This window comes from Copadichromis virginalis, linkage group LG20, assembly GCF_057382275.1.
Source record: "Copadichromis virginalis isolate Kocher_CV1m ecotype Utaka linkage group LG20, C_Virginalis_male_GT1.1, whole genome shotgun sequence".
Taxonomy (NCBI): domain Eukaryota; kingdom Metazoa; phylum Chordata; class Actinopteri; order Cichliformes; family Cichlidae; genus Copadichromis; species Copadichromis virginalis.
Window position 1 is genome coordinate 5,200,758 of NC_140637.1, and position 26,770 is coordinate 5,227,527.

General features: G+C 40.9%; 2 protein-coding genes across 14 annotated transcripts in view; both read left to right on the forward strand.

Moving 5' to 3' along the window:
* The first annotated feature begins 31 nt into the window (after nt 1–31).
* ube4b (ubiquitination factor E4B, UFD2 homolog (S. cerevisiae)) lies at nt 32–21,015 on the forward strand. 2 transcript variants are annotated; one of them, XM_085443431.1, is made up of 29 exons: nt 32–352; nt 1,341–1,560; nt 7,079–7,214; nt 7,391–7,478; nt 7,795–7,939; nt 8,025–8,250; nt 8,432–8,893; nt 9,441–9,551; nt 11,198–11,339; nt 11,639–11,739; nt 11,940–12,054; nt 12,779–12,862; nt 13,027–13,083; nt 13,566–13,682; nt 14,077–14,175; nt 14,276–14,389; nt 14,589–14,787; nt 15,069–15,207; nt 15,291–15,390; nt 15,583–15,710; nt 15,896–15,994; nt 16,228–16,463; nt 16,601–16,727; nt 16,881–17,025; nt 17,253–17,387; nt 17,852–18,043; nt 18,421–18,595; nt 19,591–19,737; nt 19,890–21,015. In XM_085443431.1, the coding sequence occupies exons 1-29, from the start codon at nt 326–328 to the stop codon at nt 19,952–19,954; spliced, it is 4,131 nt and encodes a 1,376-aa protein (XP_085299557.1). In that variant the 5' UTR covers nt 32–325; the 3' UTR covers nt 19,955–21,015. The 2 variants fall into 2 exon arrangements, with proteins under 2 accessions (XP_085299557.1, XP_085299558.1); XM_085443432.1 differs by lacking the exons at nt 8,432–8,893; nt 9,441–9,551.
* A 1,142-nt stretch (nt 21,016–22,157) lies between these two features.
* Nucleotides 22,158–26,770, forward strand: part of kif1b (kinesin family member 1B) — a 67,666-nt gene continuing 63,053 nt past the window's right edge. For 7 of the 12 annotated variants that reach the window (XM_085444264.1, XM_085444272.1, XM_085444265.1 and 4 more), the window contains exons 1-2: nt 22,160–22,455; nt 23,633–23,788. In XM_085444264.1, the coding sequence (XP_085300390.1) occupies nt 23,683–23,788 (106 nt within the window). In that variant the 5' untranslated portion in view covers nt 22,160–22,455; nt 23,633–23,682. Of the gene's footprint in view, nt 22,456–23,632; nt 23,789–26,770 lie in introns of all 12 variants that reach the window. The other 5 variants (XM_085444273.1, XM_085444274.1, XM_085444270.1 and 2 more) reach the window with 2 other exon arrangements.

Sequence of the window (26,770 nt, forward strand, 5' to 3'; positions counted from 1 at the left end):
CCCCCACCTTTGGTCCCTTTGGTCACGTGACTTGTGGAACCAAAATGGCCGCTGTTGTATTTTGACGTATAATAGCTAGCTACTTTTCTTTTTGTTTCATTCTTGGTAGAAAACCAGCAAACAGCAGACTTTTTGGGGGAACTATATTTCGCCATCCTCCGAATATCGGTGTCGTTTTTTATCTTGAAGACAATCAAAATCCTGACACATATATTTGTTGAACGAGTTAGACTATGCATATTTAGATCTAATACAAGCTAGCTAGCTGGCTCTGGCTGGCATATTAAAGCATTAGAAAGTGAAATAGCTAGCTGTCTTAGCTGGGATGATGGAGGAGTTGAGCGCAGATGAGGTAAGGTGACAATATGAATAAACGCTTACACAGGGAATTGAAATGATTTTACGTTACTGACGTTAGAAATGTACGTTTTGCAAATTCTTCCTTTACCCCTTTTAGGGGTATTGCTGCTAGCTGAGATGCTACAAAAACTAGCTGATGGAAGAAATACATTTTCGATAAATATCTCAGTTAGCTAGAACACGGCAGTGGGTGTCACGCAGTTTAACTCAAAGGCTAATTATTCACTTCTTATATTGGGAATATAAGAAGTGAAAGAACGAGAGGCGGATTTGGGCCGTGTTCTATTTAGCTGGAGCAGCTGGGTTGCTAAATGAAAGTAGCTAACGTAATGCTACAAGCTGGAGAACACTGCTCTTATATAAAGCATCGAACATATTTCAAGATATTGTTAGCCGCTTGTAAGTGGCAGATATTTTTCGGTGTTGTGTTTTGACAGGGAGATTAGGAAGGGAAGACGTTCTTTTTACTGATATGTTTTCGCATGTCACCTCGCGGCGGTTTAGCTGACAGTCAGAAATTAGCCTGCGAGACGACTCAGCATAAAAAACACACACAGAGACCGGGCCACCATTGTGCAATCAGCCGTGGGCCGATGCATGGCCATTGAGCTGTTTATGTGAAATCGCATACAGCATACTGCAGCTTACTGTTATCATTTTCAGCTGCTCGATTAGCATTCAGCAGAGTGTGCAGCAGATAATTTAGCTTTAACGTCGCTCCTCGGCCAAGCTGCGAAGATTGGTGTCCGCATCTGACTTTATTCGCGATGTTTTTCTTCAGATCTGACTTTAAAACGTATAACAAAGAAAATCTTTGCCTTTCTGGGCAATACATGCATAATTTGGTTATTCTTACAGTGTCCAGGCATTTATATACATACATATAGGTTTATTAATAACCTATTAATACATTTCAACATTATGCAGTTATGAAGAGCTACAGAGTTCTTTTAATGACCCTTTATATCTGCTCATTCAAGATTCGCAGGAGGAGACTGGCACGATTGGCAGGAGGACAAACGTCCCAGCCTAGCACCCCTCTCAGCACACCCCTGACATCCCCACAGAGAGAGACTCCACCTGGACCCCTCCCTGGACCCTCAGGTGCTGCACCCCAACCCGTGCCACCAGCTGCCTCTCAATCACTGGGCCTCAATGTCCACAGTGGTACCCCTGCCACATCACCTATGGGCACCTCTGGTAAGAAATTAAAGCAAGGTTCTGGGAATTTTCTATAAGGAAAAAAAATATTGAAAAAAGGTTTGTGGCATTGAATGATTCACAGTGTTAAAATATCAAAAATCCCCCAAATCAGGGTACACTGTGACAAAAAAGTGTACCCTGCTAGACACGAATGGTGAGCCCTCTAGTACAAAGGTAGAATGGAGGCTTCGCTCATGCGCAGGCTCTAGAAAATGCAGCAGAGATCCATGTATGGATACAGCAACAGTTTCCTGGCATTGTTTGTTGCTATGCATAGCCAGCTGCTTTAAAGGTCTTCCTTTTAGGCCCAGTGGTGCATTTCCTAAGTGATTAATAAGAAGAAAAAAATACTGGCAGTTTACAAGCCAAACCTTCTCACTAACTTATTAATGTGTATTACATCTGACATTGGTAGCGTAATCATTCAATCGCATGATTGTTGTATAACCAGGAGAGAGCTGTTAATTCCAGCCCGCTATCCGGAGTAAGAGCCTCTGTTAATCAGATTTCTCACTACCTGTCTGCAGTAGTCAGTAAGCAATAGAGCAGGGCGATATGGCCAAAAATATTTATCACGATATATATTTGAAAATTTGCGATAACGATATAACCGACAATATAATTGATGCGAGACAAAATACAACTCCACAACATTACTAGCGCAAAAAGACAACCTTCCATTTATTTTCACTTAAACAAGAAGCTGGTTTTTATGTACATTAAAGCTTTATAAAAATGTAACAGTGCAAATGCAAATTCCTTGCTGAAAGTTTAACCAAAAGGCATTTCCAGTAGAAATGGGCTGACATATCCTGAGCATAACCATGTATAATATCCACTGAAGTTAAAAAGAGGTGCTTTGCAACATTAAACTGCAGTGTGCAGTACGCATTTTTCGGACCATAAGGTGCACAGGATTATAAGGCACATTAAGCGAAACAAAGCAGTCAGATAAATCAAACTTGATTAAACTCATTCTTCTTGCTTCCTCCACTTCTGTACCATTGATTCATTAATGTTGAATTCTCTGGCAGCTGCTCTATTCCCATGTTGCAGTATATTAATGACTAACCTCGTATTGTGGATGGATTATCTCAGTTGTTCTCCTGACTGAAGTTTGGTCCGTTTACAGCATCCTGCCATGCGATTGCATTTGTCTCTAACCATGAAGAACCTTAACGTTAACTTTTATAAGTGGAAAAGTGTTAGTGTTCGTCCTCCAGCTTCACTGTTTATGTTATGCTAACATAGCTGTGTCGCTAGCGATCACGTAGCACATCATTATATACCAGCTAGCCCAACTTCAGTAACCCTACAAACGTCACTGCTGTTTAGTTTCCTGTCTTCATTTATGTTGGAAGTGATAGCAGAGCTGTACGTTTGATTTTTTTCAGAAATCTCTCAGTCAGAACATGCTATATCATGCTTAGGTAACTAGCAAAACTAGCGAGCTAACTTCCGCTAGCTTCCTGCTAACTTCTAACTCCGTTAAATGTAATAACTTTTGTTTTCATGGATGCCTGGAAGTTAAACTTCATAGTTACACCTGGTAAAGCAGCAATGCTGATCGTTTTATTAAAGATGAAAGAATTTAGACAGTTTTTAACGCTCAGTGATGCTGCAGTGTTGTTTGACCTGAAGAACACGGAGTTTAGGACCCAGATTACTCCCAGATTTAAGAGCATCTTAGTCCGACAAATACGACAATAACGACGGCCGCTTGCATGTTCTGCAAAAAAATGTGCTTTGTCGTGTATCTGACGGACAAACACCAAATCAGTTCCACATCACTGAAGTTGCACCATTTTTACAAACCAATTCTGGTTCATCTGTTTCACTCAACAATCGGCCATGTGCGTATGAAAACAAAGGCACTGCGCATGCGCGTTTTACTCCCATTCTATCGCGATATTTCATTTTCCTATCGTTGCCTAACATTATACCGGTATTACCGTGAACGGTATAATATGGCCCAGCCCTAGTAAGCAACTTAAAAATTGCAATCTGAGCCTTTGCTAACCCAGACTGACTAAACAGTTGGTTCTTCCTTAAGCAACAGCTGTGACACGAATTCTCAAAGTGTACATGGTTGCTTATTCATGTCATATCTTTGTGTGGTTCCCAGTGGTAAGTGTTAGAGAATGGTAGTAAAAAAAGTGCCGTATTTTCAGCATTAAACGTCATCTTTGATTACAATATCAGGAAAGATTAAGATGATAAAAACTATTTTGTACAAACGTCTTGATGCATTCTCAATCATCCAGGAAAGTAAAACTCCAAAAGTTAATTCTGTTCATCTGGACGTAGCGTTTTGTGGGAGAAACGTTTCGTCACTCATCCAAGTGACTTCTTCAGTCACAGCTGACTGCAGGTTTCCCCAAATCTTATAAACAGTACATTTGCATTGATACAATGCTGTGATTGCAGCCATTCCCCATCTCTCTGTGAATGGGACTCATGGCCATTGATCAGTGGTCTTTGATAAGTGGGTTTTGGTCGGTGGTTGTTGATCAATGGTCGTGAGAATTTGCGTAATTAGGATTAAGGAACTGACCTCCCAGCCCATTGTTCCTTCAGTGGGCTGGTTTCAGTCATTATGGAAATGTACTGTTTATAAGATTTGGGGAAACCTGCAGTCAGCTGAAACTGAAGAAGTCACTTGGATGAGTGACGAAACGTTTCTCCCACAAAACGCTACGTCCAGTAGAGCTGGGCGATATGAGATTTTTTCATATCACGATATGGTTTTTTTTTTCATTTCAGGCGATAACGATATCTATCACGATATAAGCCAAATAACTATATTTGTAAGATTTAAATGTGCTGTTGCTCACAAGTAAAATGTGAAATAATCAGCAGCTTGTTTTTATTTAAATATTTATTTCCCATAATAAGTTCAACAGGGTAGATGTACTTAAGGAACATGAGACTTTTTCAGATAAATAAAGGCAAATATTGCAAACTACACAAAAGGCAGCCGCTAAAGCGTTTAAGTTTCAAAATAGAACAAACGAAACAGACTAAATTGTCAATTCCACTTAGAAACAAAATATTAATTCTAAAAATAAATCTTTGTTTGTTTTACAGAAGAACAGACAAAACTGACTAACTTTTGTCAATATCAAATAAACTGAGAACTAAAAGGAAATTCTCAATCTCTCCTTGTTGTATAGCTGAGCTTTTCAAACAGTTTTAACAGTTACTTTAGTCTGACAAAAGCCGAATGACGAATTAGCGCTTCCAGTCAGAGACTGAGGCTACGTCCACACGTATTTTTGAAAACGGAGATTTTCCATTTTTGTTTAAAAAAATAATCCCGTCCACACATAAAGGCAGAAATGAAGGAAAACGCTGCTATGAACATGCCAAAGCAGCAGGTGGCGCTAGATTCCTAACCGTGCAGAAATGTTGGCCAATCAGAAGTCTAGAAGCCTCGGTGGGAAAAAGTAAACAAAGCTGGGGCATAGAAGCAGAACCGAGTCGTATGTGTGGAGGGACAGTAACTGTGTGTATATGTAAGCATTTAAACACTGCAGAGAGTAGAATTAACAGTAACAGTATTGTAGAAATTCATTTCACCGAAACAATAACGTGGCGCACAGTGTGACGCATGCACCAGTTCATTGTATTTCCAGACTTGCTTTCGGCACAATTTACAGTGCACGCTACTCTGTTTTTTGTCAGACTTGAAATAGCCGAAATACCTTCACACTACGGAACTTCTATGGCTCTTCCGTTCGACAATCTCTCCGGCATTGGAACCATCATCTGTTTTCTCTTCGGTCATGCTCGGTTGATTTTTCTAGTCGGCACACTCATTTCCTCCATTACGCGCTGGCTCCATTACCCGCTGGCTGCTTCCCAAACAAACACACGTGCGGCTTGGCACTTGTGCTGTACGTAACAAGTCATGCGACGTGACGCTGTGGCTGTGATTGGTTCGGCTCTGCGCTACTTAATTTAGATTGGCTGACCTTTTTTTATTTTTTTATTTTATTTTTTTAAGAGGACAAGAGCGGCGAGGTCTATCGCGATAGCTTAATTTCTCTATCGAGTAAAAGTTATATCGCGATACATATCGTTATCGTTCTATCGCCCAGCTCTAACGTCCAGATGAACAGAATCAACTTTTGGAGTATTTTGTATAAAAACTAAACTTGAGGCATAGTTGAACAATCATTTCAAAGTCAAAGCCTTCTTTTTTAAAAACTTGTAGATATGTATATTAATATTTTCTTCATTTCTTTTTTTTTTTTTCTGGAAAATGTATCCTTTTTTTCCCTGACTACTGCCACAACTTTAGGGCCTTTTTGCACATCCTCTTCCTCATTTCCGCTTCTTACATTTCTTGATCTTTTCATGTCATCACACTCTGATATTATGCCAGCCATGTATAGATTTACCGTGTATGTCCTAGATTTTGGTCTACATTTACTGACATAGAAAATTAGGAGTTTCCCTTTGATCACAACATCCAGATGCGTTTGTCAGTCCACATGCAAGGCATTTGATTGGTTTATTCTTTTTGTTTCAAAATATTTTCATTGAATACATCAGAAAATAGGATTTAATGTGAAAGGTAACTCGAGGGCATTTCAAAGAGGAATCAGCCCTGTGTGCTGTGCAGTTCACTGGTAAAGGTGTCTTCCTTTCTTTCTGTACAAAGGCCAGTTGCAAGTGAAGAGTAAACATGACTGATGTTTGGTTTTAGGTGACTGTTTGACATCAATGACCTGGATCCATCATGTTTTTTGTTTCGATTTAATTTCCTCAGAGTTCTTAGTGTGCTTTTTTGACTATGTCGTTACCCTAATCGCTGTATGTTGGGACTGATTATACCTTGAAAGCAATAAAAAGATTAGAAAAATCTGTAAAAAAGGAAAAGACATGATAGACTAAAATTCAACGCTGTGCAAAGGATTTAAAGTGTACAGTATGAATCAATACAGTCAATATTTTTCATTTCTCGAAAACTTTAGTTCATCTGAGGGGTTGGTGAGTTATGTCGAACTTAAAGTCAGAGCTTTCTGCGTCACAAAAGTAGCTTTCAACCCTCTGCTCACCACATAACATGGTAGGGAGCAGGTTACATTCAGTTTCGATTTAAAGGCTTGGGGGATTTTTGTATTTCTCTTATTTACAGTATGTAAGTGCACAAACTGTGCAACTTTCAGTCAATACAGTTAATTTCACTTTGATCTGCTGACAGACTAAAGTGACTTTGTTAGGCTGTGGAAGAATAACAGCAATGTTATATTGTATGCAGTTTAAAGTCCTCACGTATGCACTCAGCATTGCAATAATTAACTCAAATTAAACGTTTTTCTTACTGCTCTGTGCACACAGACCGCTACACCTGTGTTGAAAAACACAAGAAAAAAAAGCAAATTTAAAACCTTACTATTTCCATTTTATCTGAAGACGGAGGCACAAGAAACCCTCCAGAAATGTGTCAGATTTGATTCATTTTTGTCATTGTTGTTCAGAGAGATTAACTTGTGTTTTGTTCTTCCAGGGGTCGCTTATGGTAGTCAGAGCAGCGAGGGTGTGAGCTCACTCTCCAGCTCCCCCTCCAACAGCCTTGAGACTCAGTCCCAGAGTTTGTCCCGATCGCAGAGCATGGATATCGACCCTGCCTCCTGTGAAAAGAGGTGAGAGCGTCTCCTGTGTCCGATTGCCCTACCCAGCTTCTGTGTTCATTCTCAAATACTCCTTATCTGTGGAATTAGATAAATATTGACACTGTGTACGATTGAGCTTGGAGTAATAGCATAGTTTGCTTGGAGATAATGGCTTATTAAGAACTGTGGTTTCTCTTTTATTCCAGCATGTCCCAGGTGGATGTGGACTCAGGGATAGAGAACATGGAGGTGGAGGACAGTGACCGCAGGGAGAAGAGAAACTTGACTGAGAAGGTAAGCAGTTAGAGTGAACATTAATCAAAAGATGTCGCCTCCTGGACTTTGACCATATCAAGAAAGTTCTAACCGAATAAACATTAAAGGAGTGTCTGGTTGTTTGCAGACGGGTGACTTTCCACAAATGCTATTCTTGGTTTCATTTTTGTTTATATCAACTCATTCACACGTACCTCTGTTGTTTCTTGCTCAACCAGAGAGATCATGAGATAACGAGTATCCTGAGACTCAGTAATGCTTGTTCATTATGCATGTTTTGTTTTTTTTTGTTTTTTTTAAATCAAGGCTTCACTGTTTTTTTTCTGCATCTTAGGAAACTTCTGCAAACTCAGATGTCTCTGAAGAACAGGCCCTGCAGCTCATTTGCAAGATTCTCCGCGTATCGTGGAAGGAGCAGGATAGAGATGTCATCTTTCTCCCTTCACTGGCTGCAGAGTTTCACCAGAACCCTAAAGAAGGTAACGCCACTAAACAACAGCTTTGACCATAAAAAGCTGCACACGTGGGAGGCTCGTCCGACTGTTGTTATGTTTTCTCCGGCAGTATACTCTGACTTCAAAGACCTCATCAGCCAGATCCTGATGGAAGTCTTAATGATGTCCACCCAGTCACGTGTCCACAACCCCTTCGCCAGCTTGACAGCCACCTCACAGCCAATTGCAGCAGCCAAATCCCCCGACCATCGTCTGACACTGGTGCAGCCCTCCAGCCAAGGTGGAAGCCCAATGGGCCCTAGCGCTGGATCCTTTGGAGCCAGCTCTCTGTCCAGGCAAGTGCCACGAGTCATTATTAAGCTCGCGGAGACATATCAAGGCTGTTGATTGGGCTGTTTTTTTCTATTTACTTTATTATCATGCTGCCATGTTCTTCCCAGTCTTTTTCATCATGCTTTAATCATTTCTGTTTTTAAGGCTTTAAGATCATTCTTGTCTTAACAATGTTATCCACAGTCTGTATGGCTGTGGTAGTCCTCACCCAGTGGCTTTGGATGCAGCCAAGAGGACCTCCCCCTCTCTCCTCACCCCTACTACACCGTCTACCCCACAGTTCGTTGTTCCCCCCAGCCCACCTGCTTCCACTCCTCCACGGCACTCCCTCAGTGCTCCATCTGCCCCCGTGCCCATTTCCCAAAGGTATCGCCCTTACTCGGTCACCACTCCCTGGGTGGCTCCTTCCCCAACAAGCCCGAGTCACAGAGGGTTTAGTTTCCCTGGACCCTCTCCCAGCCCTGCAGGACCCTCCGTTCCCCCCAACACTCCAGTTTCTGTGCCACCACCTTCCCCCCAGTCTTTATCCTTGAGCTCACCTATGGGTCACAACCAACCCTCCTCTGCAACCTCTCCTATGGTGCCTCCTTCTCCCAGACTGAACACTCGACAGGCTGCCTTTGCTGCCAGGATGCCTCCATCTAGGTATCTAAACTGTCACTTGCATGTCAGAGTGGAGTGCAAACGCAAGCCAACTTACTAAAGCCTGAACCTTTGGTGATGTTTCTGTTCATCACTGGTTATATCTGCTCCTGCATTAACTTTCCTGCATTTAGACGTTACTAGCACTTTAACATTTCTGTGGTTAAAATCTTGTGAGAAAATGAGATTTAAAAAATGCTACCTCTACCACAAAGTAACTATTTAAATTTAGGCAATTAAAAAAATTAATACATACATTTAATATTAACAGCTGTAGTTCTTTGTATAAGGTCATCATGGCACAGAGCTAGCATGAGTGTGCTAAAGGGATAGAAAACTGGTTTAAAAAGAGAGAAAATAGTCTCCATGAAAGCATGCATCTTCCCTGTGCTCCCTTTCTCATTTCCTTTTTTTTGTTTGTTACTGTTCCACATTTGTCTTGATGCTTTTTCCTCCCCCCTGTTGGCTTTCTGCCTCCTCACGCTTGTGCATCATCCTCCTTTCTTCCAGTCTTTCTCTCATTTCACCTGTTTTTCTCTCGTCCTGTCAGCCCCTTTTCGTTCCTGTTTTTTGCCCTCTCTGACATATCTCAGGACAGCGATGATGAAGATTCTCAGGAGGAGCAGGAGGAGGATATTTCACAGGTTCAATTTGGGTCCAGGTACACCACTGCGTGGTGTGTGTTAATGCGCGTGTGTGTGCACGCTTGCTCAGGGATGGGCTCTGATGCATGTTCCAGCGGGTCCGGTAGGCTTGCCACTAACCGTGCACAAAGACGCCAGGCGAGATTAAAGAAGATTAAACCATGTTTAGGAGTGTTTTGGTCATTGACATTCAGAGATAAATTCCCATAACTATAAATTTTAGTACATGCAATATGGAGGTAAGTAATAACCACATTAACTCTTCTGCAAACGGCTTCAAGATGTAGAAAATCTTCAGTGCTATGAATGGCTCATTAATGACTCTGCGTTTCTGTCTGTATAAGAATCCATTTTTACGTTCCCATCTTTCTTTTTAAGAAGGAGAAATCACCCTTAGCTCAAAGACATGTGAGCCACTGTTTCATCATTATGTAACCCGATCAGACAACATTAGATATTTATGTATAAGCCTACCAAACCCGTATTTTGTGTTTTTGATTGCAAACATTGGAAGTAACACCATGAATCCCTGACTGCAGAACTTCAAGCTCTCTGGCACTGCCCTGCCTTTGATTCATAAATGGAGTATTATGTCTCTAAGAAAATATTGTTGCTTACTATTTAAAACCATCATTTAGCCAGTATATGTGTATATATGTATGTGCGCAGAAATACAGAATATATTGCTCACATTAGTAAATGAAATCTACTTTGTTGATATCTCTTTTTTATGCTGTGGCTCAGAGAAATTTGGAACAGGTTTGACCTTTGCAGCTTTAATTTGTTTCTGTTGTCTAAATCATCTTGACATTATTTTAGACTAATATGGAAATTGATTGACAGCAAGGCTTTTATATTTATATATATATATATATATATATATATATATATATATATATATATATATATATATCTCAAATGTTTTCGCTCACACTTTGAGTCTGTCTTCATTGTAGCCTCATTTGTGTTCATTGTAGCTTATAGGATCCATATCTTCAGTAGCAAAGTTGCCTAAAAATCAAACCGTATGTGTTTTTGTTTGTTTGTTTGTTTGTTTGTTTGTTTTATTTGAGGACCATAAGTACAAACCTTAAAAAGTGTTGATGAAATAAAGTAATTTGATTGGGTACCGACATTAACATTCTCTTGCAAGGAGCTGAGAAACTGTTCCTCACAGTAGCAGAAACAGTTAATTCACATTTGAACATCTAATTCACATTTGAGTTCAGTTTGCTTCTTATCTTATTGAAGAAAGAAAAAAAATCTGTAGAGCTCGACCCATATAGGACTTTTTAAGACTCATACTGGTATTTGGTGATTTAGAAACAAAATTATATCGGCCATTTGTTTTTCTTTTGTTTTGTTTTGTTCTTTGTTTGTTTGTTTTCAGGCACACAAAACATAAGCAGATTCCCTTTTTCTTACATGTAATTTGTGTGCTCTTACTGAGTTGACATGACAATACAGTTTAACACTAATCTTATTTTACCATCTGCTCTGATCACCCGGTGGTTGAATTTTGCAATGCTACCTTTAAAGTGCTTTAGTTTGTCGTCTTTCGGGACTTTTCAGGAAAGTTTGATTCTAATGGCACGTCTGTCCACACTGTGACATTTCCTGTTATTTGATGAGCCCCTCTGTCTGTGTCTAATTTTTTTTGTAGTCTTGGGGCATGTGGAGGGGGGATGTCCTGCGAATCAGCCAGCGACCGCTTCACCATTGAAACATGCAAAGAGACAGAGATGCTGAACTACCTCATTGAGCGTTTTGACAGTGTTGGCATGGAGGAGAGGAAAGCTCCCAAGGTAGATGACAATCTGTGAGACCAATAAATATCCCGACCAGGATTTATAGCAGATGATTTATTTTTCTTTCCTAAAATATTTAAGATTTGAGATCAAAATCCTAATAAGAGCTGATATATAAAGGTCTTTAATATGTTCTTCATGTTTCAATTGTTTTAAAATGCGCTGAGTATAGAAGAACAGGTTGTGCTTTGTAGACTAGCTGCAGGCATTAGGCATAGCTCGTCACATAACACTTTTTTTTTTTTTTTAATCACACTGCAGTCGTTCTCACTCTTCTCTCTGTGTTTCTTTCTCAGATGTGTAGCCAACCAAATGTCAGCCAGCTTCTCAGTAACATTCGCTCTCAGTGTATTTCCCATGTTGCCCTGGTCCTTCAAGGCGCTCTGACCCAGCCTCGGTAAGAAGCCATCCATTAACTCAGACGATCTCTGGGTTTTTACTTCTTTTTTTTTTTTTTTTTTTTTTAACGCTCTCACCATATTTGTGCATCTTCCATTCCTTTTCCCTCTCTGTATCCATAGCAACTAGTCATTCACCTTGTCTCCAAATGTGTGATTTTATTAATTAATTAATTTGCTGTGTGTTTACTACTTTTAGGAGCCCTCTCCAACAGTCTCTGCTGGTACCTTACATGCTGTGTCGGAACCTTCCATATGGCTTTATTCAGGAGCTGGTGCGCATTACTCACCAGGAGGATGAAGTATTCAGACAGGTGACGAGCACATCCATCCATTCTTTTGGATCTGTTTATGCTTACTCAAAGCTGTGGGTTTTTTCCAAAAGAATTCTTTGCTTCCTGTGCACTATGGATCATACTGTTTGGTACAGACCGGCTCTTTACACACACCCATAAATAATCTAGTTAACTGTAATTAATGGGGATGAATCAGTTTAAAAAGGTGGAACTATATTTCTTCATAACAGCTGGAGATGATCTCATACAGCCATATACAGTTTGTACTGGGTGATTCAACTAAGCAAACCCCAAATATCCATTTTTAATTGTCAGGTTCAGCACAGATAGAACTGGAAAGTCTGCACGCTGAAGCTTTACCAGCCCAGCATGACTAAACAGACTGTACTGGGTTGAATCTTTCACGCTGTGTTTCTCTGGGTTGATCCTGCAAAGCCAGAAATGATAATTCGTTACAAAAACATCCTTGCCCTTTTTTTTCCCCAACCTATTTCTCCTGTAGATGGAGCACCTAAATTTAAACAGCTAGAAGGTGACGCCTTGACGCCTTTATTCCCCCCATATTTTGCCATCTGCTTGTCCAGATGCATGAATATAAAAATGTAAAAACAGAGTGATCCCATGTTTAGGGCAGCTAGTTAAACGCCCTCACGGTGATGTGTAAATACAGACCGTGTGAATGTTTCTCCAAGGTCAAAATGCACTGAAGCATGCTGTTTAATGTGTTGTTGTTTTTATTTAGATTTTCATCCCCATCCTCCACGGCCTGGCTCTTGCAGTCAAAGAATGTTCCTTTGACAGTGACAACTTTAAATTTCCCCTCATGGTAAGGAGACATTGTCCTGGTCTTTCCTGCAGCTGCCGTATTTCTGTAGGGAATATATCATATAGCATGGGATGAAGCACACATCCACACAACTCATTTTTAGCACAGTTCACATGTTGGGTTGTAATCTTTTTCTGACCTGATGTCTGTCTTTGATTTTACAGGCATTAGCTGAGCTTTGTGAAATTAAGTTCGGAAAGACTCACCCGGTGTGCAATTTGGTAAGTATACAAATGGAAAGGTAAAGCTGCATCGTAACACCTGAGTGTTGTTCACTGGGTCCTTATGGCTCCAATTATTTTGGACATCTATTGTGAAAACAGTTACCCTGAGCTTATTAATAAATGTAGCTGTTGTAAATGTACTTTCCTCATACCAGGAAGGTATGAACTCTGCCTGTTGTGAGAATTTTCCTGTTACATGGAAAAAGGGCAAGAGGAAATTCCCTGGTGGAGGGGTGGGGTCTCTTAGCTCTCTTAGTGTTTGTTATCTGTCCAATAATATTCTTTACTTAGTGTTTAAGTTTTTAAAATACTGTGGAATTAATTGATGTATAATTAGCCATTTAGCTTCACTTAGGGAAAATGAGTTATGAGTTACAGTTACTGTTGATTAGTATATAATATATAAATGTATAAATCAGTGTTATTAACCACACTTGACAATAACATGTATTAAATCAATGACTGTGTAATGTGTGCAGGTAACATCACTGCCTTTGTGGTGTCCCAAACCTCTGAGCCCTGGATGTGGCAGAGAGATTCAGAGACTGTCCTACCTGGGAGCCTTTTTCGGCCTCTCTGTGTTCGCTGAGGATGATGTGAGTTGTTCTCTACGATGAGTTGTACTTTGTCTGAATCTCAAATAAATCAGGAGTGTCAAACGTAAGGCCCGGGGGCCAGAATCAGCCCGACTCCAATCGGTCCGAGTGAATGGCTTAGGAAAAGGTGAAGGAGGGCATAAATTGTGGACTTCTAACTGTCTTATCAGAAGTTTTTCTACTTCTCCTACTGATGAGGACTTCCCCTGTGACCCTTCTTATTACACCATATTATTATTATTATCTAATTAAGTAAAGGATAAACTATGGGAAGTAACGCAAACCTCATATTAAAAAAAAAAACAGAACAAAACTGAAAAGTACCAACCATTTCGATGACAAAAGTTTTTTGTTTGTTTTTTTGCCTTTTTTTTTCTTTCTTTCTGTTTTTTAGACAAAAGTTGGAGACAAATACTTCTCCGGCCCGGCCATCACCATGGAGAACACACGAGTTGTCAGCCAGTCACTGCAGCACTACCTGGAGTCTGCAAGGGTAAGTCTCTATTTCATGTTTTTATTTTTTATTTTTAATAGTAGTTTTTTCCAGCAGTGTGGAATGATGTTGTTTATTGATTTATTTTTTTTAAAATCAGGGTGACATGTTCAAAGTTCTCCACAACATCCTGCTAAACAGTGAAACGCGGGAGTTGGCTCTTAATTACATGGCAGCTCTAGTCAACTACAATGTGAAGAAAGCCCAGATGCAGGTAAAGTTGTATGTTTTACAAATTGATGTTTTTCATATTACTAGATTCAGACCATAAGGAACAAACCTGATTAAAAGTATATTAATTTTAGAAGTCATTCTTGATATTATTTAATCTTCGGGGGCAGGTGTTTACTGTGTGTTTGTAAAGATTTTAATAAAAAAAACCCAAACAAACCCCACATTCTCCTCTCTTCCAGACTGATGACAAGCTGGTTTCGACAGACGGTTTCATGCTCAACTTCTTATGGGTGCTGCAACAGCTGAGCATGAAGATCAAGTTAGAGACAGTGGATCCCTACTATATTTTCCATCCACGGTGTCGCCTTGTCGTCAGTCTTGAGGAAACGCGTCTCAAAGCCACCATGGACGAGCTCAAGGCCTGGCTGTCTGAACTACGTAAGCTGGCATAACCAGAAATGCTCACATACATATGATCATTTCAGTAAATCTAAGTGGACCGCATAGGTTTTGAAGAGGGCGGTCGTTAAAGATAAATATCACTTGCATGTGAACTCGTAATTCTGCAGTTCTCATGAACTAATCCTAAGCATATCAGAGCCACGGTTTTGTTTTGGGGTATTTTTAACTAATCTAATTGGTTAAAAGAGTCACTTGTAGAGACTAAAGCTGATATTTGTGTCCTTATAACCATAAATTTCATCTGTGAATATCTACAGATAAAGACCCCGCCAAGTTCACAGAACCCAAATTTCCTACCGAGTGTTTCTTTTTGACGCTTCACACCCACCACTTATCCATCCTGCCTGGCTGCCGGCGCTACATCCGGAGATTACGAGCCATCCGCGAACTCAACAGGTACACGCTCACACATCTACACAGACAATCATATCGCGTTAAGTGTATGCGTGTGTATTAATACTGCTATTTTTATCTTTTAGGACTGTAGAGGAGCTCAAAAACAGTGAGAGCCAGTGGAAAGATTCTCCCCTGGCGAGTCGACACAGAGAGATGCTCAAACGCTGCAAAACTCAGCTTAAGGTCAGTGTTACGTACTTGTAGATGGAGCCACTGTCTTAATTCATTTAATGATCAAACATCAAGGACCAATTTAAATGTAGAGATGTGAGAATGCTCTCAGCATTTCTTGGTTGGGTATATTTGGAAGACACGCGTGGCTGATTTTGGCACGGAGCATATTTACAGACGAGTGATTGTTACTGTGTGTGACAGAAACTGGTGCGAGCCAAAGCTTGTGCTGATGTGGGCCTTCTGGATGAGAACCTGCTCCGCAGATGTCTGCAGTTTTACAGCACAGTCATCCAGCTCATTCTTCGCATGGTGGACCCCACCTACCCCAAGTTAGTCACCTCTCCTCTGACGCACCATGTTGCCATTTGTTTTGATATCGATGTCAGAGGAACAGCTGTGGCATCACACAGTTTGTCTGTTTTTTTTCCCCAGTATTTTTATTTTTTTTGCTTCACTTCTTCAGTTTATTATTAAATCAAGAAGTAATATGTTTGTTTTTCCCTCCCTTGCGCAGCATTAACCTGCCTCTGAACCCCGAGATTCCCAAAAGCTTTGCTGCTCTGCCCGAGTTTTACATTGAAGATGTGGCAGAGTTTCTGCTTTTTGTTGTGCAGTAAGTCCTCTGCTCTCTGCTCATCTATCATGTTTTAATGACTGTCCTGTGGAGGGCAGTAATAAAATGTTAACAGGAAGGAACGATGAGGGGGAAAATACAGATATTAAATGCTTAACAGGTCTATAAATGTGTATATACATGTATAAATCCATAATTCCCAGTGAACTTTGTGAGGAAAAATTAAATCCAAATAAGGGATTTGTGAACTGCTATCTCCTCTTTTCTCACAGGTACTCACCCCAGGTTTTATATGAGCCATGTGTCCAGGACATTGTCACCTTCTTGGTGGTGTTCATCTGCAGTCAGAACTACATCAGGAACCCCTACCTTATCGCCAAGTTGGTGGAGGTGCTGTTCGTCACCAACCCCGCTGTTCAGCCTCGTACTCAGCGATTCTCTGAAATGATGGAGAACCACCCGTTGTCCGTCAAACACCTGGTCCCTGCTCTCATGAAGTTTTACACTGGTGAGCTTTATGTTGTGCTGCAGCTCTCTGCTGATGTTGTGCTCGGTAGAATAAAAAGCTTTACAACTTGTTCTTTACTACAAGTTGTGATCTTTTCAAGCAAAAAGTTCACTAAAATCTTTCCCTCCTCTGGTCAGATGTTGAGCATACCGGTGCTACCAGTGAGTTTTACGATAAGTTCACTATACGGTACCATATCAGCACGATCTTCAAGAGCCTCTGGCAAAACATTGCCCACCATGGAACCTTCATGGAGGAGTTCAAGTGAGTTTGCTATTGACAAAAACAGCAGTTGCAATGTTTAATTTAATTTTTTTCCCCCTTATTTTAAAGAAATTGTGGTTTAGAGTGTGTGGCTGTATGACTTTTCCAGCCTCACATCCTCTTCTGTCTCCTTTTGTCCTTCTTTCACACCAGCTCTGGCAAGCAGTTTGTGCGCTACATCAACATGCTGATTAATGACACCACCTTCTTGTTAGATGAGAGCCTTGAATCCCTGAAGCGTATTCATGAAGTTCAAGAGGAGATGAAGAATAAAGAGCAGTGGGAGCAGCTGCCAAGGGTCAGTGCTCAGTTTTTTTAGGACCCTATATTTGTTTATCAGTTTTTAACAGAGTCTAGCAAAGACAAAAATGTCAGAGGTCATGTTTTATCAGATTATCGCTTCATTCACAGTTGTGCTGAGCTGTGAAGACAGGCAGAAGGTTACTGCCATTGTGTAGGGTAACTTATTTATTATTTTGTCTTTTTTTTTTTGTTGTTTTTTGGGGGGGTTGTACAAATTTTCAGGAGCAGCAGCAGAGTCGTCAGTCCCAGCTGACTCAGGATGAGCGGGTGTCCCGCTCCTATCTGGCCCTGGCTACCGAAACAGTTGAAATGTTCCACATCCTCACCAAGCAGGTCCAGAAGCCTTTCCTAAGGCCTGTGAGTGTCACTGTTACCAATGAACACTTGATGTATTCTTGAGATTTATTCTCAGTTATACAAGTAATATAAAGGAAGCATTATTTGCCATTTTCCTCCAGGCATAGCATAGAATAGGTACGTTGTCATTCAAACATACACCAGTTAGTGCACGTTAGAACAAAATGTCGGTCCATTGACTCGACATTGGACTAATGTATGCATCCATCCACCCATCCATGCATCCATCCATCTTCCCTTTTCCACAGCAATAAAACAGCAAAAAACAATGTATATCATTATTCCAGACATAATGCACTGCCATGAATATACAGTAATGTGAAACAGTCCAGGGACAGTTTCAGAATGTACCTTGTTTATGTATAAGAGGGGTGTGGGGGTTATGGAGAGTTCAACAGTCTGTCTTGGGCAATGAAACTATTGGAGAATGTGCTTTTCTAAACAGTGGCTTCTTCTTCACACAGGAGCTGGGGCCTCGTTTAGCTGCCATGCTGAACTTTAACCTCCAGCAGCTGTGCGGGCCCAAATGTCGGGACCTGAAGGTGGAGAACCCAGAGAAGTATGGCTTTGAGCCCAAGAAACTCCTAGACCAGCTGACAGACATCTACCTGCAGCTAGACTGTGCTCGCTTTGCTAAAGCTATAGCAGATGACCAGGTTGGCACTGACGGGAGAGGGGGGGAAATTTGATGTCCGGTCTACATTTAGTTATCCTGAATCATCTGTCGTGACTTTATTGCCGTGCCAGTTAGCATGAATTCTCTACTTCACGTGGAGAATATAGTGTGTATATATATAATTCCTGATTTGTTGAGAGAACAAAGAGAACATTATGAATGATGAAGCCACATTATTGCACATTATTGTTGTCAGAGATTTACATCAGAACATATATGTATGAAACGCAGCAGTTTCTTGTTGTGTGCATTATCAAAATCTGTGTAAGTTTGAAGACATGACTTAAATTTCAAATCTGTGATGTGATGACAGTAAGGTACTGAAGACTGACCTCAGGGACTTGTTGCTCTTTGCAGAGGTCATACAGCCGTGAACTCTTTGAGGAGGTGATCTCAAAGATGAGGAAGGCTGGCATTAAGTCCTCAATTGCTATTGAGAAATTCAAGCTGCTATCGGAGAAGGTGGAGGAAATAGTCGCGAAGAACTCCCAGTCTGAAATGGACTACAGTGATGCACCGGATGAGTTCAAAGGTGTGTGAAAGACCGTTTAAACAGCACAACTAGAACTTTTGAATCTGGTTATGCAGCAATGGTAAAGCGAATCATCTTTCCCACAGCTGGTTTAATAACATCTCACTCTGATATGTGCTGTATCGTTAAATTAATCTATCTAGATCACTTCAGAGTAATGTATTGAGATCCTCAAATAACATCCATATAAAAATAATGGGTCACATTGCGCTGCTTCTGAAAGCATCATATTAAATATCTTTCTAGGTCTTCAAATGCAGTTTTTAAATAATATTGTCATTGTGTAAAAGACTGACCTGTGACCTCGGGTCAGTCAATGACAGACGGGATCTTTAACGGCCTCTTCTGCTATTGAATTCCAGACATGTGTGGTGGATTTTGAAGCTCACACTGGTCATCTAGACAGCTTAGTGCAAGGCTATCGAGTAACGACAGACTTAATATAATCTAGAAAGAGTATGTGGTCTGCGTGCCTCCTTTGATTCTCAGATATGCCAGCTAGCCCACCACAGTTGATGGGAGTGTGCCATACAGGAGACTTGAGTATCAGCTGTCTGTGTAGATGAAATCTCCCATGACAGGTTTTATTTTTGTAGCACCGGAGTCCTACTGTAATAACCTTGTGACATTTCAACACAGAGCCCCACGCCACCAAACGCTCTGTATCGGACTTCATGGGAAATTTTGTTTACTAGTGTTTTGATAGGTGCATCAATATTGTGGTCATATAAAACATTTTTTGGACATGTGACAGGCTCCTACACAAACCAACATGGGCACACATGTATGTCACTTGCTGATTACATTTATTTATTTATTGTTTTTACACTTAAACAAAGAAGTTTAATTTTAATATTTTTGCTTTTAATGTTGTAATACTGGTCCCTCTCCTTGTCCAATCAGGGCGCCAGTGCTGCTGGTGATGAATCAGATTTTTAGTGTAGCATCTCGCTTGTAATTTTCTGTAAAATCTGTTTGTGACTGTGTTACAACAGACCCTCTGATGGACACGCTGATGACCGACCCTGTGATGCTGCCTTCGGGGAACATCATGGACAGATCCATCATCTTACGCCACCTGCTCAACTCCCCCACTGATCCCTTCAACAGGCAGCCACTCACAGAGAACATGCTGGAGTCAGGTAACCCCACCATTTATCCTTTTACTTTATTTATTTTAAACAGATAATGTAAATAAGTGTTGCTGTTTAAGGTACGCAAGATAATGCACTTATAGCTGGAGGCGAGGCTAATAATTTCAGGATGCCTAAATGTCACAATGTTAATTCCACAGTGCCTGAACTGAAGGAGAGGATCCACACCTGGATGAGGGAGAAACAGGGTGGACGGGGTGTCTAAGGACTACGTCACTGATGTCTGGCTAATCATCATTAAGGGATCGGTCCAAATCACCTGAATTCAGCATCACTACTACCAATGAGAACAAAAAAAACAAACATTTTGAATGGAGAGGAAAAAAAGGAGACTTGATTTGATAATTTTTTTTCTTTTATTTCTTTTTTTTTTCTTTCTTTTTTTTTTTTGCATTTACCCTTTTTGTCTCAAACCATTATCATGGTTCTAAAACAAAACATAATAAAGCTAAGACTTTTAAGTTTTTCTCATGAGTTTGTGTATATATATATATACATATATATATAAAAAATATATATATCAAAGTATATACATTAATTTAACAATAGTGCATTATAACGCTGCAGAAACCATTACCAACAGGTTTACCTGCGAGGTGCATACAGTCTCTTCATTGATCACCTTCCTTTATGGTTCTCATTTTGTTTGGTATTACTGAGTCTAGTTGGGTTCTGATAAAACTGTTAGCCTCAAGTTTTCTTTATCAAGACTTGTGACGGTAATGAGTTTGAGTCCACGTAATGTTTAATGGTGTCCCAGAGATAACTTATGCACAGTTTGTGCTTGTAGAAGAGGTTCAGGATTGGGAATACCCTAAACTAATCCTCAGTGTCAGCTTTTGTTTTGAGTAAAGTAGGAAGATGAGCTGTGGCTCACAATGATAAAGTGTGCCCAAATTTTCCTTCTCGGTCACGTTTTCCCCGCTGACTTTGATAGATTGAATTTACGTGTGTGTGTGTGTGTGTGTGTGTGTGTGTGTGTGTGTGTGTGCACGGCCTTAAGTCAAGAACCTCCTGAGCGCCACGTGGACATGTAATCCCCATTTTAGGTCTAGTGGAAGGACCGTGAGAATGTAGCATGATCACCTGAAGCACCATCCTAGGAGCACACCATTAAGTCATCTCACCTTAAAATGGTCTCTTTTAAATAGCACTGTACCTAACTTGACCTTGCTGACCTTAACTGTACAGGAAATTATTTCCTTTAACCACATACCTGTTTTGGAAGCTAGGATTTTGAACTCGAATAAATGATGATGCACATTATTTCACAACTGGTCACCATTTTTTCCCCCTTCAGACTGATGTCTTAGTGGCTTTGTTTAGTATCTTTTTTTTTAAATTTAAGTTTAGTGTAAGTAAAGAAAACAAAGACGCCCATGACAAGATACAAAATAACAGATCAGTTGCATTTTATTTATACAGTGCCAAATTAAAACTGTTGCCTCAAGAAGCTTTATATTATAAGGTGAAGACCAGGAGGAGGCAGGACAAACGACACATTGAAACAGAGAGAGAAAAACAACTATATAAATAGCAAAAAAAAAAAAAAAGCTGGATGTGGCAAATATAATGCAAACCTGTTTTCATTTTGTGTCAGCAAAGGTAACTTCCAGTTCTAGGGAACATAAAAGTTGCAATCTTTTTTTGGAATGTGAATAGGTTAGTCATTGTTCTCAATTAAACTTGGCAACAGTCCAGTATTTACTGGCAAGGACACCTGTTAAACTTTTAACTCCGAGTTCATTCCAAAAAGAAACCGCAACTGCAAAAATATCACAGGAAAGTGAATTGCTTTGAATCAAACCTGCCTCTTAATGGTTCTTGCCAGAGGTTCCCTCCTGTTAAAAGGAAGTTTTTCCTTCCCCTTGTCTCCATGTGCTTGCTCAAAGGGGTTGTCTGATTGTTGAGGTTTATTCTGTATTATTGTATGGTCTTTACAATAAAAAAAAAAGCGCCTTGAGGCAACTGCCGTAGTCATTTGGCGCTAAATGAGTAAAATTTAATTGAACTGGTTATATTCAAACACAGCAGGAAATGTATTTGCTCATTTTATTTTGTTTTATGGTCAGTGACATCTCTTGTGCCTGCTTTAAGGCAATATTATAATTATAATAATTATATTAGCAAAAATATAAATAATTTGGTTTATAAATTCGTGATGCACGGAAAAGTTACGTCGCTAGGCGGCGATCTTTGCGGTAACCCACGGTGCTGCGGGTAGCAGTAATGAGAAATCCTGCAGTGTGGCGTCACGGGCGAAAAAAAGGGAGCGACACCCCACCTATTCCCTCCCCCTTCGCGACCCCGAGTCACGCCATAGGCTCTTCGCCGCATTAGTCGCCGCTCTCTGTTTGCTCATTGGCCCGCCAGCCTGTCCGTGAGCGCGCTGAGAGGGAGTTGACGTAATCTCTTCGGTAAATCGAGACAATCTACCAATTCTTCTTCTCGCTAGTGTGCAGATAGGCGTCCGCCGTTCATCTGTAAGGGAGACTAAAGTAGTCAACGAAGTGGCCGTTTCCAAATACAAATCCTTCCACCGGAGGATACCGCTATAATGGGTGTTTTTCACGGAAATGGACTTTATAGCAGTTTCCTTGCGCACAGATTCTGATAGAAACAACACATTTTGACGCCTGCTAGCTAGCGTTAGTTCTCGCCACTGTCCGGTGGTTTTGGTTTTGTCTTTTGCAAGAGTCTCCAAGCGTAAGTATATATTTTTAAAAATAATATATTTATATTTTGGGGGACTGTTGTGCACTGGGTTGTTATTACAGTTTAGTTTCAACGATGGATAGGGAGCAGTTGTCTGTGTCAACTAATACATGTCCGGTGGTCAGTGGACCTCTACGTGGCCATGGTTGCGATAACACAAAAGAATTAAACATATATATGTACTTAATTGTTACAGTATATAGAATAATTTGTTTATAGGTTTACTTGATTATAGTTGGATAGCTGTTTCCGTTAGACTGTAGGTCGTAAATATTGAAGTCGGAGCCAATAACATTTAACGGGTTAAAGCTAGCTTAAAATAGAAAATATAATTGCTACTGTTGAAAGCTTCGCCTCTGGTAGGATTTAACGTCAAAACGCCTTTAACCCTGCCGGATAGGGTAAATGTGAACAATGTATCCAGTCTGGGCTGCTAAAATAAGCATGCAACTCCTCCCTTGCACTATTCCCCAACATGCAGCGGCGGAGGATTAGCCTACTTCCTAATATCAGCGAATGTGATTTTTTTAAAAGGGGGAAATTTAAGCTCTTCGTCTGCACAAAACGAACAGTGTCAGATGCAACAGATAGGCCCTCGGTTAGCTGTCCCGCTGTAGCTCTCGCCAAATAGGGGAGATAGGATTTCATGGGCGTATGCTTCGGCAAGTATGGCTGACTGCAAGTACATGGAAAAACATAGGATATTTAGGCTGTGTAGTCACCGGGTGCGGACTGTAAAAACGATGGAAAGTTGTGTGGTATTTTAACGCCACGTTATTTTATCCATGCAACAATCGTGATTTGTGATCTTCGTATTTTGTTTTCGGCTAAAGCGCATTTCACGTAAACGGTGGGTTTATGATATAAATATAAAGGCTTACATCCTCTGTTTGATTTGCTAAATGTATGATCGGCTGCTGTTTACAAAATATTAAAGGCTTCATCGGGTTTGGTCGGCCATATTTGTTGTAGGCTGTTATGACTGAAAATTGGGAGGGGGTGGACTTTCATTGTGTTTGATTTACATTTAGTGAAAACAGGCTCTGCTCCTTTTCACTATAGCACTTTTGTTTTATTTTTAAAGAAGGAAGCAAACATTGTCTGGCTTACCTGCATCACTTATTGTTTTAACTGATGAGATGCACACTTGTTTTTCTGTTTCCTTTAGGAGGGATACACACAAGGGATCTTACAGGGAGACTGACTTAAACTGCAAACATGTCTGGGGCTTCTGTGAAAGTCGCTGTTCGAGTTCGACCCTTCAACTCGAGGGAGATCAGCAAGGAGTCAAAATGTATCATTCAGATGCAAGGCAACACTACAAGTAAGTGGCCTACTGGCACGCATGCAAGACCACCAACACAAACTGGAGGGAAAAAAAGCATCTTGATTTTATGCAGGTCCAGTCTGCAGGAACACTTCGGTGTACCATGCATGCTCCTGCATGTTCTTCCTTTAGGCGTCTTAGCAGAGAACAGTAGAATGAGCAAACTGAATAGTGGACGGTTGGGGACGAGCAGCCTGAAAGAGAATAAAAGGCTTACAGAGTGAAATTCCTCCTCCTCTGGAGGGGTGTGCATGCCAGAGGAGATTCTGTGTGAGAAACGCTTAGTTGGTTCACGCTGGGAGACCCAGGGGTCGTCCCACAGCGTGGCCTGCCAGCACCCCCAGTTCAGCTAGGGTTTATCACACGGCCACTGTTTTTCTTTAATGGATGTGTGTGCTGCTTTATAGTTTATGGTTGCCTTATCTCTTGAGTGTACACAAACAATTTGTGAACAGGTTGTTGGATGCATATAAAACACGATTGGCAGTTAATTATTTACAAGATTTGCATCCCTATTTGAACCACAGTGATTGAGATAGAGATCCAATGTGTATATGTGTCGTTCTGGCTGCTGTTACAACCAGATTTCCGCTTGTGGGACAATTAAAGGATTATTCTATTCTATTCTATTCAAAGTCTGACAGGTTAAGTAAAAATATACATATTTATAACTTTTCTCATGTTGCACTAATCCGTGATTGAGGCATAGGGAAGGATGTTAAGACCATCTAAGATTTATTATGTGATAGTGCCCTTATTTACTGTAAAGCATGCTTGTCGACAGTGTTATATGATAAGCAATAGCAGAGCAAGAAGAGAAAACCTGAACGTGGTTTGCAGTCATGTGATTCAACCTGCTTACTTGTGAGTCATCCGTTACTGTGAAGCACTAGCTGCCTCCTTACTCATGACTCTGTCGTGTGTGCTTCATTCCAGCTGAGCACAAGCTCCACGACGTTAGCGTGGAAGCATTTATTAACCCGCAGTAACGAGACAGCATGTGGAAACAGAAACATGCTCTACCAGCAGGCTCTCGAGTTTTGTCTGTCAGTCTTATATCACCCTCATTAGACTAAGCTTATATGAATCTTCCATAAGATCAAGTGTCCCTACCAGTTATGGCTCACTTGTCCTTTATCTCTCACACTCTACCAAAGAGAAGCTTTGTGTCAAATCCCTAGTAGTTTTACTCTATATCCTTGGGTTTTCATTATGCCAATGTCACCCGAAGGAGCTGGAGGGTGACTCGTGGTTTGTAGCAGAGCTGCAGTGGAATATGCAGCGTTTTGTAGGGGGGTTAGTCAGTGAGTGTGTGTGTGTGAGCGAGCGAGGGAGAGGAGTAGGCTGCGGTACTGCCTACTCTGCCTCCTTTCACATGGGCAGATTGCAGAGCAGAAAGGGAGGCTGGCAGGCGGCCATACTCTCCCTTCGTCAGGACTTCATTGCAGATGGTATGCTGAGAATGAGCTGTCTTATTTGGATGCCGAGAGGCCGAATCTTACCTGATGGCTCAGACACGCACAGGATCATACTGAGACTTTTTTTGTTGTGGTCGTTGTATTCCCCCAGACTTTCTAAAAGCCATTGTGCATTTTTACTCTAACAAAATGAAATAGACACAGCATTGCCATTTGAACAGTATTTTAATAATCAAGATTTTTATGGTATGTTTTTAACAAGATAAATAGATACAATTAGTCACATGAGTGTTACATTTACCAAGGAGTTTTTATTTGTCATCCTAGTGTTTTCTTTCTAAGTGATATGTTCAGCATCCATCTGTGTAAATGTCAAATTTTGCATCATTGAAAAACAAAAATCTAAACATGACTCATCCCAAGTTTACCCAAGTTGTTTGACACCCAAACAGCTTTGGGTATCAAAAACCCAACAACGTAGCCTTTCCAGAAGGCGTGGAAGGTGGCTACGAAACAGTTGGTGTCTGACGTGGTGAAACAACAGCATCTAGAGAAACTTCTAAAATCCATGCTACTGGAAATTCCCTTAAAAAAAATCTCTGGTCAGTATGTTATGTTTTTGCCTGTGTAGGATAAGCTGTGATGTAGCACTAGCCAGTCAGTGTGTGCGCGCAGTATGGGTGTACTTCTAATGTTTTCACTGGTCTTTGCTTGCATTTAAATTGGGCTGAAGGCTGCCTGATGGAAATGGGATGTTGCGTGGTCAGCTTGTATGTGTTTGGCAGATGTGTGTGTTATGCCATGACACTCCCCTTATTGTTGTGACTGGCTCAAGGGCATATGTGCCCGCCTGTGTGCATGTGTCAACAGTACAGAGAAAGATGGCGGTAGGGGGCAAGAACTCGGTCTCTTTCTCGCTCTTTCCCCTTTTCACCATGCAGAGAGGGTTGTCAAGGATAGGATGAGAGCAAAGGAGCAGCAAATTGATTATCCAGTGTGCAGGAAATGTGTCCAAGGCCTCTGCAGGGAGACAGAAACAAAGCAAAGGCCTCATTCAGGAGACGCTCTCAGACATACCAGAGCTAATGTAATTATAAAACAGTGACGCGATGGCCCGCTAATTTTGTGTTGGTACTCCAAATTAGAGATGGACCGATCCGATATTACGTATCGGTATCGGTCCGATACTGACCTAAATTACTGGATCGGATATCGGAGAAAAATAAAAAATGTAATCCGATCCATTAAATATCACGAAAGCACCTCACAAAACTTGCAACACACCGTAACTCACCTCAGAACGTTAGCACGTCGGAGCAGTATGCATCACGTGATAGAGCGGCTGTGGCATGCCGACCTGTCAGTGGTCTGGATAGCATGTGGAGCTTTGCTAGCAACCCAGCATTTCATCTCCGACAAAGTTATCCCAAGAGAAGTAAAGCAAGTGTGTAAGTCCATCTCTGAATGTTTGTAAAGCATTCCTGCATTAAGCTTAACAAGCGATATATGGAGCGACTGCCTCTTCTTGCTGCTACTTCAATCATGAAACTGCTTAACGATC